General features: G+C 41.0%; 1 protein-coding gene across 1 annotated transcript in view; it reads right to left on the minus strand.

Annotated features, from left to right (window-relative positions):
* Nucleotides 1-15,437, minus strand: part of LOC124692276 — a 59,782-nt gene that overhangs the window by 17,537 nt on the left and 26,808 nt on the right. The window contains exons 22-38 of the mRNA XM_047225615.1: nucleotides 15,271-15,367; nucleotides 14,485-14,583; nucleotides 14,249-14,389; nucleotides 12,441-12,506; nucleotides 10,485-10,961; nucleotides 9,576-9,896; nucleotides 9,153-9,284; nucleotides 6,653-6,766; nucleotides 6,398-6,582; nucleotides 6,006-6,114; nucleotides 5,781-5,924; nucleotides 4,937-5,212; nucleotides 3,873-4,490; nucleotides 3,510-3,728; nucleotides 1,271-1,374; nucleotides 867-1,162; nucleotides 653-737 (exon numbers count right to left, since the gene is read on the minus strand). Coding sequence (XP_047081571.1) covers nucleotides 653-737; nucleotides 867-1,162; nucleotides 1,271-1,374; nucleotides 3,510-3,728; nucleotides 3,873-4,490; nucleotides 4,937-5,212; nucleotides 5,781-5,924; nucleotides 6,006-6,114; nucleotides 6,398-6,582; nucleotides 6,653-6,766; nucleotides 9,153-9,284; nucleotides 9,576-9,896; nucleotides 10,485-10,961; nucleotides 12,441-12,506; nucleotides 14,249-14,389; nucleotides 14,485-14,583; nucleotides 15,271-15,367 — 3,483 coding nt within the window. The remainder of the gene's footprint in view (nucleotides 1-652; nucleotides 738-866; nucleotides 1,163-1,270; nucleotides 1,375-3,509; nucleotides 3,729-3,872; nucleotides 4,491-4,936; nucleotides 5,213-5,780; nucleotides 5,925-6,005; nucleotides 6,115-6,397; nucleotides 6,583-6,652; nucleotides 6,767-9,152; nucleotides 9,285-9,575; nucleotides 9,897-10,484; nucleotides 10,962-12,440; nucleotides 12,507-14,248; nucleotides 14,390-14,484; nucleotides 14,584-15,270; nucleotides 15,368-15,437) is intronic.

The raw sequence follows: 15,437 nt of genomic DNA on the forward strand, positions 1-15,437 counted from the left end.
AATTCATCATATCAAAGGGAGGAGTTCAGCGATAAACCAGGGTATGTGGTAACGAATTCTACTGTGGCAAATAAGATAGATAACAATGAGTTAGTTTCTCAAAATATCCCAACACAAAATATTTATGTTTCAAGAGTAGTTTTCAGTGGCCTGCTCTTGTTTATCCATGCTTAGACCCAAAGTGAACTCTATCTAAAGTTCGATTATCCTTGCCAAATATTTATGTTCCAATAGGAGATAAAAGCCACAAGACTAGTCAGTACAATACTTCCTTTGTCCCCAATTAATTGTTTGGTAGCCAGCCAGTTCCTAGCAGATTCTTAAGCCTGGTTTGCACCAATTTCCAGAAATTATAATTTTTAAACCGTTGGTCTGTTTCAGGTCAATGGAATGATGTACAATACATTAGAACAACATTCCCCAGCAAATAAAGGATCTGCGAAGAATTAAGCTGGATGGACAAGATTCTGGATGTACTACCAATCCAGGTAAAGCCCAGTATCTGGGTTCAGTCACACGCCAACGCCAGTTGTCATGCTTATGTAGGATACGGAAGGTAGTACACATGACTGATGAAAAATAAAGTCACCAACGCACATTTGACGATAAAAAATAAAGTCACCAGGTGGTAGATCACAAGGAGAAAATTTACCTTGAGGACACACAATCACCTAAAATGACATAATTTGAAGGAGCTTGCGGCCTCCAAAAGGTGAGATTGTAACCAGGCAGATATCCTACAATATATGATCGATCAATGAGATTAACTGGGTACGTAACCACTTGAGCGAAGAAACAAAACAAATACAGCAGAAATACAATAATGTGCCTTCCAACAAAAACTAGATGAACTAACAAACAAGTACCTTCCGGTGACGTCCAAACTCGCTTAAAGTTAGTACAAGAGACCAGCGGGTTAATATTGCCAAACTGCAAAGCAGCAAGGGTTTGATTTTGCAGTTTGAGCATGAGAGAACCAACACTCAGCGAAAGATGGATGCATATTTCAGAAGATGTCAGTATTATGTTCGTTTTTTCACTGACTGAAGTATATTTCCATGAAAAATCTACTGGCTCAAGAACAAGAAGACCAGAACCAGCTTCTACTGTCAGGTCTTTAACCACCGATCTAGCCCATATGTCTTTTTCTTTTGAAGCATACCTGTTTTCGTGTAAGAGGGTTATATAGGTAAGGAGATAAATTTGTCAGATCTACAATGATAAAAAAACAAACAAATGGTTTAGCGGGATTAGAGAGAGGAAGACAAACATGAAACTGAAATCCATCTTGGCACGAAGAAGCTTCTCAATGTGCAAGGAATCATCCATTAATAACTTTGAACTGTCGTAGAAGATAAATTCTGGGGATACAACCTGAACATTATCAAAAGAAAGTGTGCCCATCAATACACGAAATTAGCTTAAGATTGGAATCCATATACCCAGAACTCAACAGGTCAACAAAAAACTGAATGCAAACATGCAACTGTCTACAATGCCCGTCTACATTACATATATGTATAGGCCTTTTATACCGTCTGTATTACCCCATTGTCTAAGAGGTTTTGTGCATACATAACTATGTGTATTGTTGGCCAGGAGATCCATGGAATACAAGTTTTTATTCCAGACAGTGAGAGAAGGAAAAAAAACATAGTGGTAATTGGGAAGGTTATACCAACTTTATGAAGCAAATGTAGAATTTACAAGATTAAGTGCAGATGGCACTTCAAATTAATAATGAATTTGCAGTGTCATGGTCACCATCATTCCAAGTACTTGACCAGCGTCCTGCAACATCCTGAAGAAGCCTCAACATGCGCCAACTCTGTGGGGCGGGCACATGGTTTTAAAGCCGTTAAGGCGTCTTAGAGCGGTTTGGGGGCGCTATGACGCCTAGGCGCCTAAAGCGGTCGATTTTTCAAGGTGGAGGGGGGGGGGGGGGGGGGCTGGGACGCCTTTAAAACCATGGGCCGGCAGCCGTAAATTCGAGGCCCATGTAGCGATGCTAACTTCTTCCACACTCATCGTCGTTCATCTGGAGCAAGCAATATTCCCTCTTGCGAGATCAAGATGGATGAGTCAAACAACTCACAGACATTACCAATGTGCCTGTGGGTCCTGGATAAGAGACACCAAGCCATGTGCTTGAGCTTAAAAAACAGCAGGTGGAAAGGATATTGACAAGGTTCTAACTTGTCAATGCCTACAGATTGTAGACTAGGGTTTAGAGGAAAGTAGAGGGCAAGTAGATCTTGAAGGTGATGAGGGACAGAAGAGAAAATAAAATAAAATAGAACCAACTAAAATCTAGTAGTAGCTTCTACACACTTCTATTGTATTCTAGGTAGTTTGGTCCTATAGTCATATGTGTTGTAGTGGTTTCCAGAGTATTCTAGTATAAGTTGTAACTAGGATATTTGTAGTTCTTTCCCTAGCTTATGTAGTGTTCTCTAGAACACTCTAGTTGTAAGTAGAGCTAAGTAGTGAAGGCTCATGCAGCCTATAAATAGAGGTCCAACCTCTACCTATGGAAGCGGACTATGTACCCCTACCTACCAAATAAATAGAACCTTGTGTTCTGTCTTAGATCTTGGACTAGATCTTGTGTGTTGAGAGTTTTGGATTGAACTCTTGACAGCCCCGCCCCTAGAGCGATATCTAGCTTACGCCCCTAGAGCGATATCTAGCGCAGCACGTTGAAGCGGTTCCTTCAACATTTGTGCTGTCCACATTGTAGCAACACGGTGGAGCTGTTCCTCCACAACCTTGTGCTGCTTCAGAAGGTTTGAGCCGAAAAGGTGCTCGACTGCTAAAAACTAGGGTTTGTGTTGACGAAGATTCGATCCTTTCTTTCTCCCTCGGCTCCCCCTTATAAAGGAGGTGGAGCCGAGGCTTTCGTATCGTACAAGTTACAAATAGCGAGAGGCTATTTGAGTCCGTCCCGTACAATTACAAATCTCTTTATTCCTAATCTATCTATATCTTCCATATCGACGCTTTATTGGGCTTCCGAACTTTGTAATCTTCTGGTCATGGGCCTTCAGTTATCCCCGGGTACCTTATTCGGCTGGCCCATTCGGGATGCCTATGTCAGATATGCTATGTCATGGGCCATGAGCAAGCCTCCTCAACCACGGCACTGAAACCATGTCATAGTGACTAGAACATCTAGAATTGGAACTGCTTCCTAGCATGCAGCTTGGCAAGCAATGAGACGAAACTGAAAAACTAAAAACAGGTATGTCGTCATCTTTTAGAGACACTGGCATATGTACTGCTCCAGAGTCTGAATCTAAAGGTATGCACAAAGATAGTGATGAGCTTATGGGAACTCCAAAAGTATAAAACTTTAAGTACTCCACAATAAGTGTTGGTGAATTAGTACAACCACTTATTGTAGATCGAAGGGAGTAGCATCTAACTAACAAAAGGATCCAACTGAACAATGACATAATAGTGCAAGATTGCCAAGGAATTTGTATAAACTTTCAAAGTCAGTTTGATACCTGTGCTTCAAATGTAAAGCTCAACATTTGGTTTGAGTGTGTATCAGCGGCAGTCTGAAGAGCACTGATTTGCTTGTTGTATTCTTCAGTATGGAAACGATTGTCTTCGTCATTGTTAAACGTAGTTTCTATCACTGAAACCTCTACTCCATCTTCAGCAGCAATTGAATAGCTGCTTCCAGTGTTCAAGTAAACACACTTCCTCAGTAATGCACCATTCTTGTACACATGCAAAAAATATAGAGTATTAAGTTAGGGTGCATAGCAATGGTGTGATCGGAAAATTAGGGCATCACACAAACTATACAACAGTTAACCTAAATCAACACAATTAAACAAAGCACAAGCTCACAGAGCATGCACCTCAATTTTAATATTTTTGAATCTTAGCCTTTTACCCCGCCCAACAATGATTATAGTCCCGGAGTATAGTTGTCCCTTCTTGTCAAACTCTTCACATAATGATATGGTGCCTCCACAGCCATCATAAGTGAACTCATCAATATCACAACCATCAACTATTAGCTGCCTCTCAGGAGAGAGTTGAATAACATTCTCTCTCTGTAAGAAAACAGGCCCACAAAGTATAATGTCATTTGACGTCATAAGAGGATCCAGTTTTGGGTTGAGACTTTCATCTCGGCCTGTTATTGTGCCTAAGGAAGGCACAAAAAACTCAACAACTGGGAGCAGAAAGTCCAGGACAACAAGTATGCGAGGCTGTTGGACTCGTATAACAAACGATTGGAAGGAAGAACGCCATCGATAATCCAGTATCAGCATGGTGAGGTTAGAAACTCCCACATCAGTAGATGGGTCTGGTGTGTTCAGTTTAGAAGTCTCTGAATAACAACCAAGCATCAAGCGCATCTCCGACTTTGTATCTGGACGGATATCACGAACCGAAAATTTAAGTATAGACAAATAAAGATCCATCTCAAGCAGTGAAGTTGTCCTATAAGAAACCCATAAACCTTCCAGCTGCAGAAAAGGAAATGTATGACGGTAACCAACATGCTATCAGAATAAAAACAAAATAAATAGCCCCTCTGTTCCATAATAAGTGTTGCTGATTTAGTACAAAGTTGTATGATTTAGCACAACATTTATTATGGATCAGAGGGAGTAGCATAAAAGCTCGAGCTGAAGCTAGAAACTGTGTGGGACAAATAAGATGAAATATGTGCAGGGATTGTAGTTTAATTTCTCTTTGAGCTTGGTCAGCCTGGCTATGGGGTCCTAATAATTAGGCCCCTGTACATATGTTGTAACTTATATCTTTTTTTAAATTTAAGAGCAGTAGGAGTCTATCCTGCTGTAAATTCCTCAAAAAAAAAAAGATGAAATATGTGCAGCACCAGTAACCAAGTATCGCATTAATCAATTCCTAAACAAAACGTGTTGCATAACTCGTTAGAGATACTCACAGCAAGCTCTGCGAGAGGTGATTCAGCATCTGAGCCATTGCGAAGCTCTAGCAACGCACACTGAACATTCACCATCATGATGACGACAGTACGTGAAAGCAATAAATGGTTATTGAGGTTGACTTTATCCGCAAGTAGGCGTATTGATTCTTTTGTCCGGTTTACATTTTCACGGAAACTGGGGGGAAGGTTGGGTGTCTCTGATAAATTCGTCGAAATACAACTTGTGATGACATTGTATTCTTTATCTGACATGACAGCATGCAGCAATCCTATCTGCAGAGAATAGAACTCGCAATTACAAAAACATATAGGAAACTTCAGCTATAATGGCAATGGTAGTTGACAGTTTGAAAAATATATTCCCTCGATGCATCTGCAGACATGAAGCTGAGCAAATAATCACTGCCATCAGTACCTTATTTAACAATGTTCAGTTAAAGTCAAAGTAACAAAAAAACTATTCTGGACACTTATCTAAGCTATTCTTTAACTTTAGTGCTGCTTTTCAAATACGAAAACTGAAGGGCACAATTGAATTGATAAACAGCATTCAGCATTCAAGCATACAGTGACAAATAAAAATCATTAAAAATCAAGAATGCAACATGGAAAGGTGTATTAGTCATATAGAAGGGATTCACAAAGGCATATGCTTCGCAAAGGCATATGCAACGCGGGAAAACAGCATACACTGCCATTGTTTGGTCGCTTGGGACAAGGTGGCCTCCCTCAAAAACATAAAATTTCAAGCCAGAAACACGAGGTCAGCTCTTAAGTAGGAAACTACAGCGGCCAAACAGCAAGAAGAAAGACAAACTGTAGAAGAAAACAGATTAATCACCTCAACTTTCATGGAGAGCATTGGGACCTTCCGGAAAACATCCCTCAGACTACGCCGCACCTCTACATTGATGCCATGACCCTGTCGAATCATACACTTTCCGAGAGTTCCATTGACCCCAACCGCCATGTTGATTCCATTTATCTGATTACACGTTATTGAAGGAGGAGAATAAATAACCCAGGCAGGGAAATTACACTATTAAAATTCCATCCCAATAAATACCTCAGCATGGAGAACATCAAGACGCACGGCTGCTGGGTCACTCTCATCACCACCATGCCAACTAAAATCATTCCTAACTTTCAGTTGTCCCAAATCCAGTTGTATATAGCTACAGCAGTATGAAAGTAGAATGATGTCATTGTGTGGGGGAAGCAAGCCAAAATATTGACAAAAGTTCACTGGTCTACTTAGAAACCACAAGTCGAAAAAAATAACAAAAATGTGAATTATGTGCATATTGAATTATACCCTGTAGAAACCACAATAATTCATAATTTTCCACAGGCAAGATAAAGTGTTGGTATACTACAAAGGACATAATAAACTAATTAAATAACTACGGCAACTGTCCTAAGAGTTATTAATAAACTGAAAATAAAGCATCGACATACTCTTCACTCTGGGAATTCTTTGGGACAATGATTATGGGTGTGTCAAGTGAAAGATCCAGCTTTATAGCAGAAGAACCATCCATTTCATATTTCTGAACCAACCACTCAAAACCTCCAACTTTGTCCATAAACTTAATTGCTTCTTCAGTGTGAGGGGTAGCAAGCTCCATGAAGTAAGAAGTAAACTGCAAAACCAAAAGGTGCTTAACATAGCATGCATGATCAGATAATCCAAATTACAATGACAATGCATACCTCCTGAACAAAACGATAAAGAAAGACAATGCGGACAGCAGAAAGTTGCCCAGTCAAGCTGTAATTATGACCTTCATAGTCATCATCATCAACACTGTAAGACTGGAAGGAGAACTGCAAAAGAAAGGAAAACAATATTACTCCACTGCTTCATCTGCCAGAAAGAATTGTATTATAAAACCTCAAGTATGTATGGCAATCATAAAAGTATTACCATTTCAATTTGCACAACTGATTGAAAAAGCAATCAAGATACTAATAGGCCACAACAGAAAACTATTACCATAACTTCAATGATTACTCGGCCTAGTAATAAGGACATAACTGTACTGTAACTTTCTGTACAACGCTACAAATAGCTATAGAACTACAAGAAGACACGAGCTCATCTGCCGACTCCACGGACTATTTTGTTACCATAGGCTGATCAACATTGGCGAGGTCTGCTTTGATTAGCTGTTTTCATGCAAGAAGTTGTGAGCAGATAAAAGTTGTTCTTGTGTTAACATTTTTTTTTTTTGAGAAAGCGCAAAAGAGCTGTGCATTTAACTTTATTGGAAATATAGGGTTAAAGGTACAATCCTCCTATGAGGTTTATTACAATGGACACAAGGATGCACTAGTGAATGTCTCATGTCACTGGGAGCACAACCATCAGGCCAGGGGTACCTGCTCTGGCCCACAGTGCCACTTCGTCCTTAATCCTAGCAACTATCATGCAGATCGAACGTCGGGCTCCCTCGAACACACAGTAGTTGAGTTTGGGGTGGCCTGTTTGGCATGAGACCACCAACCAGCGAGCGATGCTATGCGCTCTAGCGGTTTGCAGGTCATCCGGAGCCAAGACAGTATCTCGTGCCAGTCTGCTGCAAGAACAAACAGTCCACGACCAAATGAGGCCTTGTTTCTGGCTCTCAGGCGCAAAGGAGGCATCTTGACTGGTGCCATAGACAGCAACGCTCAAGGTGATCTCTGTCCAGCATCTGTCCTGGTTGGCGAGCCAGTGTTACCATGTGGGTTTTGTTAGTATCTCTAGCCTCACTTTCATGAAGAAGAGGATGACACGAGGAGAGTTGGGGCAATTTTCGTTGGTTTATTTCTCACACATCTCACACAATGCCATGACCAATCTGAGAGTTGGGGATACAGATATATAGCTGCTAGCCAGCCACGAATATGCTAAGATGCTAGTCTAACTGCCAGTCCTTGATGCCCCTAAAAGCAGTCAAGGGTGCTGCTAACTGCCAGTCCTTGATGCCCCTAAAGGCAGTCAAAGATACTTTCCTATCCTAACAGCAGTCCTTCACAAGGACCATGTATGCTGCAGCCAGTCCTCCACAGGACCATGTGCAGCAGCCTCTCCACAGAGACAACAGTACAGAGACTTTATCCAACAGGTTTCACCTCACTGAAAATGCAGGAAATAGACTACTACCCTAGTCATGTTTAATCCAAACTTAGGTGCTTTCATAATCTGCTAGAAACTATAGCTCTAATTGTTAGCCTGAAAGTAATCTTGTCATGGTGTACTGTGAATAGCACACATAGGCAAATTGTGTGCTTTCTGTGTGTGAACAAGGCACATGAGTTGTGTCTTATGTGAGTGATCAGTGCACATAGGTTGTGTACTAAATAGATAGGCATGCATGTGGTTCTAGAAGTATCCAGGGCATGTACGGAGAACTCTAGAATTAGTGCACATAGGTTGTGTAGGCATGCCTAGGAGTATCCAAGGTATGTAGGGAGAACTCTAGAATTAGGAATGTTCTAGAGTAAGATATTTAGGAGTAGTATGAAATATCTAGAGTTTGTAGAGTACTCTAGAAGTATGGTGTAGGGTTTGGATTGTGCCATATGGCAACAATCTAAAGGGTCATGTACAAGTATAAATAGGGGTACCACCCCTCCCATGTAAGCAAGGAAACAGATAGGTTGCTCTCCTAGCATAGGTTGCTGGGGTAAGCATGGGGTCCTAGCATAGGTTGCTGGGGCAACATTGGTTGCTATCCTAGCATAGGTTGCTGGGGTAAGCATGGAGTTCGAGCATAGGTTGCTCCCCTAGCATAGGTAGCTAAGTTTGTAGGCATTCGTTGCCAGTATTGTGTAGCATCCGTTGCTACAAAAGCTAATAGAAGAAGAAGGCATCTGTTGCCTGAAACTACCGTGTATTCTCCTCTGTAGTGCTAGTCCCTCATTTTCTCCTTTTACTCAAAGGAGAGAGAAATTGAGAGAGAGCAGAGAGGGAACGCTAACACTAATTTCCAGGTGGCAAACACAACATACTGAACTTTGATATACTGGCAACCATGGTACTATGGTAGAATCAACAATAGCCTGTATACCTATACTTGATTGCATGGAAAATGTAATAATGTATGGCCAACATTGTACTTCAAGACTGAAGAGATGACTATTACTCTGCTCATCTGATGCAGCATTCAGGAATTAACCTTTATCATTGAGCAATATAACAGCTGGACAAATACATCAATAATAATACCTTTATAAGCGACTCAACACCTGGTTTCCGTATATCACAAAGCCAACCCCAGCGATGATCTGGCCCGAGGGACATGTCACAAAATCTCATATTCCCCAGCATACCATCAATAGAAAATGAGCTCGGGTGAACCTGTTAAGGAAAAAAAAATTCAAGAACAAAAAATATAATTGCATGAAAAAAGAGAGTAGCAAGCTAACAAGAAAAGAAGCATGCAAAATGAAATACAACAGGCAAGTTAAAAATCTAAGCACATCCCCTGTTGCTGTTTTCATGGATGGTCGTATCCGGGAAATTTCCGTTATTGACCTAATGTAAGAGCTGTACATAAACACCACCAGCCATCCAAAACATTCTATATCACATGCCTGTACAGAATATAAAACAACATTTTGCTTCCGTCTTATACTACCTTCAACTCACCTTTAGGTCAAACAGAAATTTCTCCTGCACAAACATCGCAAGCTGAGAACCATCTTCCTTATTAAGAAACATAGATACCCGATCCACGTCCATTTTCATGTTGAAAATAGTGCGACGTTTTCCATAACCTAATAGTCCTTTAACAACAGTGCGACTACTGTGTTCCTTCCCTGCTGGTATTGCACTCTGTGTTGCACCTGCCATGTCAGGGTCACTCTTTGGCAGAGAATTAACCGTGCTAACATCAAATCCAAACTCAATAAGAGCAACAAGTGTGGGTCTGTTACAGTAGAACTCCAGTGCAGACATACGGATACTCATCTGTAATGAGCAAAACATGTAAACAACAAACTTTAGCAGAATGGAAGGAACAGACACCCTAGGATTAAAAAAAAAAAAACAGGATTGGAAGAAGAAAAAAATCCTAGACTCAACCCGTTATTAGAATTGCCAAGCAGCTACCTATTTAAAGCCTAACAAATATCTCTAGCATACTTTACTGCCAGGGCCTCCCCTACAGTTTTCAGCTCAAAAAAAATATCTCTAGCATTTTTTTAGTGTTCTAAAGTAAACAGATGGCATTTACCATGGGGAAAGGTAATCCAGTTTCACATATATACACAATCTGGTGATGATAGATAGATAGTGTCTGAATAGCTAGTATTGAACTAAACATCTCCAATTTAATGCCAGTGCTATCTGAAATACGACTTAACCTTAATAATTCAATTGGTTTCAAATATGTAAAACAGCAAACTGCAATTATTTTTTCGAAGAACTTCAATTGACAAATCAAAGTATTATTAAGACATATTTAGATTATCCCTGCTTACAGAACTTCAAAAAAAGAAGACAGATACATGCAGAAAAATGTCTTTTGGTGAAGTCCGGAAAATACTTTTCACTTACCTGTGAATCTATACCATCATAAAGACAAGAGTCTGGAGTCCTGCTCAAAAACGTAAGGACAACAAAATCGGTAACATTGTTATCTTGAGCCTCATAAAAAATTTCAGTATGTTTCATTTTCGGCTGATCCCCATCAAAGTATATAGTGTAATCATTCACATCAGATGTTGAGTTTGATGGAGTATCAAGATCATGGAGATTAGGACTTTGGTCGGGCGTAAAATCTGCCAATGCATCCATGAAAGAATCTTCCTCCATAGAGAACAATTTTTGGTGACCCTCCCCATCAGGTGTACAAGAACCTTCAGACTCTATATCTTCTTTTTTCTTAGGAATTGAGTCCAAATCTTCATTAATCACTGAACATACTAAATACTTTGTAGACATTGAAAGACGACCATGTAGCTCATCCTTAATCTTCAACGAGTGCAGCTTCGTTTTCACGCTTAGACCACGAGAAGATTGAACAACATTAACCTACAAAAGTAACTAACGGGTAAGCAACGGATGTTTGGAACAGGGCATAAAATGAAGATGGGAACTTGCAGGAATATGCAGCATAAACATATCATGTATGCCAAGATAAATGAACAGAAAGCAAGTGTACTCGTGGGTATTTCTAATCTCGATAGGATCAACTGGCCACCTGCAACAGATAACTTTCACGCTATCTTCCTCTCTGAAATTTCTTTTTAGTTTCAAGAAAATGCAAAAGCATTGTGCCTCGTTGCATTGAAAAGGCAGATAGAGTATTTACAAGCCTAGACTAGAGAGGCTGGGTACAACTCACTCAGAACATGAATTAATAAACATCCCAAGTGCCTGGCAAACACACTCTGAGACCGGCCCCTGCTCGTGCCCAAAGCTTGGCTTCCTCTATGAAATGAATGGGCAATCCTACAATATGTTTCCAGAAAATGGGTACAGCAACAGTACTAAGTGCACTTAAGTTCTCTAACTTCAACAATAAGATATTTTTTACCAACACATGCAAATATAGTTGTTTAAGTAATAGTTCCACTCACTTGAGTATTCATTTCATCAGAGTGCACTTAACCCCATGAACTAAAAAACCGCAACCAAATGTTAATGTGGAAATTCTTGTAAGCAGCAGATTCAGCCAGCATAATGAAAAGAAGCTGGTAAAATATTAGAGATAGACTTTCATAAAGATAGCAAGTCTAGTTTTGATCCTACTTGTGGATCAAGTCAAGACTGTCAGATCTAGCCCAGATTAATACAGCAAATAATATAAGCTTCTTCCCCAGTAGGTACCTGATTACCTCCAAGAAGTCATGTAAAAGGTAGAAACAAATTGGTAACATTCTAACATCCATCTCTACCATGTAATTCGACCAAACATCAAAAAAGAAATGTATGGATCAAAATTCTTGTAATGCAGATTTCTCATCCACATAAACTGACTCTGATATTTATTCAAGGATACAAAAAAGTAAAACAAAAATGCACACCTTGATGGTCAACAGCAATAAAAAAATTAGGTTTATGCATGTAACTGATATAAAATTTACACGTCTAATATGCTGAATGCTAATCTCTCGGTTCACAATATTGGTCCAATTTTGGGGGGGAATTGTTGCAACATTTCCCTCGTTGCAGTTGGTTACCATATTAGCCTTGAACATGTATATGGTAGGATGAAGGGAGTATATTATGAAAAACAAAATCTAGTTTGGTTCAACCCCTCATCTACCCAATACCATTCACGAATCTCCCTAAGTGACTAGACTGGTTTGCTAAGTTAGACTGAAAGCGACTTAGTTGAAGGAGGAACCATGCTGTCATCCCACTTAGGGGAATTCCTGAATAGTACCAGGTAGATTAAGGATTAAGTGGGCTATTTTGTGCTTTAGGGGGTTATTATGTGAGACTGTAGAATACATCTAGTTTGCATTTATTTTGCAATGAAAAATTAAGTAAGACCAAAGCAAATACCTTTCCTCCATTTCCAAGGAGCTCTAACATTAGAAGCTCTTCCGGATCTTTGTTCTTTCTATCCAACTGAAAGAATGGCATAAATGATAACTACATCAGTGCACCAAAAAAAAATTATAGGGAGCAAACACAAACAGCTGAGTTTACAGTATGTGCTTTCCAGAATGTGTGGTTGTCTGGTAAAACAAAATGAATATGTGGTTGTGGGGCACAAGGAAAGTCAATAATAGCAGCTGCGAGCCCGCAACACATAGACACGACTTTGCCAGCGCTTTTGTTTCCTCCCTCTCCTCTCCCCTCCCCCCTATCTTCTTGTTGTTCTCATAAACTGCTGTGTCTACAAACACGACAATCCTTCTCCATGTAACCATGTAATGATCTGAGTGCTAAATCATCGGTACCCCAACTGTAGACTCTTGCTTTCCCTGTTTAAGACATCTTTGGTCTCTACTTTAGGATGAGTAGACGCAAGTGGTCCGGTCCGATTCGGACCTGTTACTGAACCACTGGACCTGTACAAAAATACAAGGGTGTAGGTTTGGACCAGACTTCATTTGTTTGGGTAGTGAATAGCCCTAGGTTCAGCCCTTCTAGCTCTACCGAGCTGCTCCTACTGCTGATCGAGGATGCTGAGCGCGTAGTTGAAAGCAGTTCAAGAAATCATGGCAGAATTCACCACTCATAAATTTCACCCAGGAAATTTGCTGATTGCATGATCGAATCAGAGAATAATTTCTATCACAAGCTGAAGGAACAGAGCATATCCTATTATGGCAGAGGCAACGGGGTACGTTAGCTTGAAGAACACTCGTTGCAACCGCAGCGACACCAGCCGTAGTAAAAATTCCATGGAGGCAGGTGGCCTCTGCTGCCTTGAGTCCGTTGGAGGCATGGAGCTGGTGACCAAGCATGGCGGAGGGTCTCGTCTCCGACAGCAGGGATTCGAGGTGGAGCCGGCTGATCCAATCTCCAGCATCCTGAATCCCGGGCTCTAATTTTCATCCTCCCGCAGAGCATGGGTCACCCATCCACGGAGCCAACTGCAGCTATCTGAAGTTCCTCGATATCGCGCGTCGGCGAGCGCTGGATCCTCCGCTCCCTGCGGCTTCGATTGGAGAAGACGGCATTGTGGTTCGACCCTAGGGACGACAGGGTCCGACCCCGTTCGGCCCTGTGTTTAGCCAGGGCGGACCTGTATCCTTACGGTGCAAATTCAGGGGTCGCACCGGACAATCTGACACCCACCCCCTGGGCTGGCCGTGACAGATAGCCAGGAGGGTGTAGCAGTCTAGCCTGCTCCGCAGAGCCAATGCGAACATGTGTGGCCGCGGCGGCATCTCGTTAAGCAGAGCACGGAGAAGACGAGACTGATGGCGTAGTCAGCCGAGTCGGCCGCGAACACGGTGCCGATGTTGGTGATGCTGAGCCCACGACGCAGGCATGTCTCGAGAACCACATGGTCGACGCCGGTGAGAGTAGCCACCACGAGCTCAAGCGCTAGGAGCAGGACAATCACCCCGTAGCCAGTGGCTATGACGAATCGGTAGTGGTGGGTGAGCTAGCGACAAATTTCAGAAAGAGCAGCCGCACCAAGAGCAAATTTTCCTCTCATCAGGAACGGCCCGGTCTCACAGAGGCAGACACGGTTTCAACAATTTCAACCCAGCGAAACTGGTGACACCATGCAAAACTGATGAACGGTGCGGTGCGGGTTGGGTCACCGGTTTAGCAGGGTGACTGATGAGGCCTCCCATACAGTTTTTTACGCTCAAAACAATCAAGGTGGCAAAAAAGATGAAGAGTTTTACCTTTCCGTGGAGTGAAAGCTTAGTTTCAATAACAGACCCATTTACAAGAAGATCCACTGATCCCAAACTACTAAGCCTTGGAGTGCTTGTTTCTGGATTTCTACTGATAGGATCTCCGAATATGTTCACCTCAGGAGGTGCCTACAACAAGCAAGGATGATGATGAGAAATGACAGAAGATAAACCAAGTACAAACATCAGGTTATGACAAATACTATTAGTAACAAAAGGCCTACTGAAGCTCGATATGTCGCTTGGACAAGCGTTTTCATCCAATTGGCCTTCTCAATTTCATTATGAAATTCAACTATCAGTGTGCTGGTTGATTCTAGTGCCTGCAAATGTAATAATGCTCAGATCAGAAGATAACTGGGAAAGGAGCAATACATTAGGCCAGCACTCTAAAAGTATCAAGTATCAAATATTAATCATCTAAAAGTTCTACCTCTGCCACTTAAAATTAAAAAAATAAGTAAAAAAGTAGAAGTTACTTTTTCAAATAATTGCAAGAAAGTCATTTAAGAACACTAGAGAATGTTTGCAAGAACCCTTTCCTGTTATAGGATCAAGAATTACAAAATTTTAACTCATATTGCAGGAAACTATTCCTTGCTTGAAAGGCCACAGATGTTTCTGACACAAACAAACTGATATGCATTGGTGTTTCACTAAGTTCTCACTTCATTCATAAGCCATAAATCAACTTTGGCAAAGATAAATCATGTATTAAGGCAACCATAAATCATGAATTAAACATTGAACCCATTATGACTTTAAGTTTAAGGTAATGTAACTTTTTCTCAAGTTTTCATGCTTAAATGACTCTTGAATTTGACCATTCAAGAAATCTGTATATTTGTTAAGAGTCTTGAACATTTGCTCTTTTATGTTGCAACTACAAGCTGTTTCCAGTCAAGAAAATATATGCTTGTTTCAGAAATTCTCATGACAGTCAAACAATCATATATTTAGTAACAACAAAGTCTACAAAGCAACAGAGTGCGAAAGTCTAAGTAATTTACCTTCTGCATATCTGCACCTCTAGAACACACAGCAATACTGTAAACAGACCCACCAACACTAGTTGATGGCACCTCAAATACTTGCCGGCTTGCCATGCTGCAATATCAAATATTAAAACACATGTAAGTAGCAAGAGCGTTAAAACTAGTCCTGAAGATACGTACGG

This window comes from Lolium rigidum, chromosome 2 (genome assembly GCF_022539505.1).
Source record: "Lolium rigidum isolate FL_2022 chromosome 2, APGP_CSIRO_Lrig_0.1, whole genome shotgun sequence".
Classification (NCBI taxonomy): Eukaryota; Viridiplantae; Streptophyta; class Magnoliopsida; order Poales; family Poaceae; genus Lolium; species Lolium rigidum.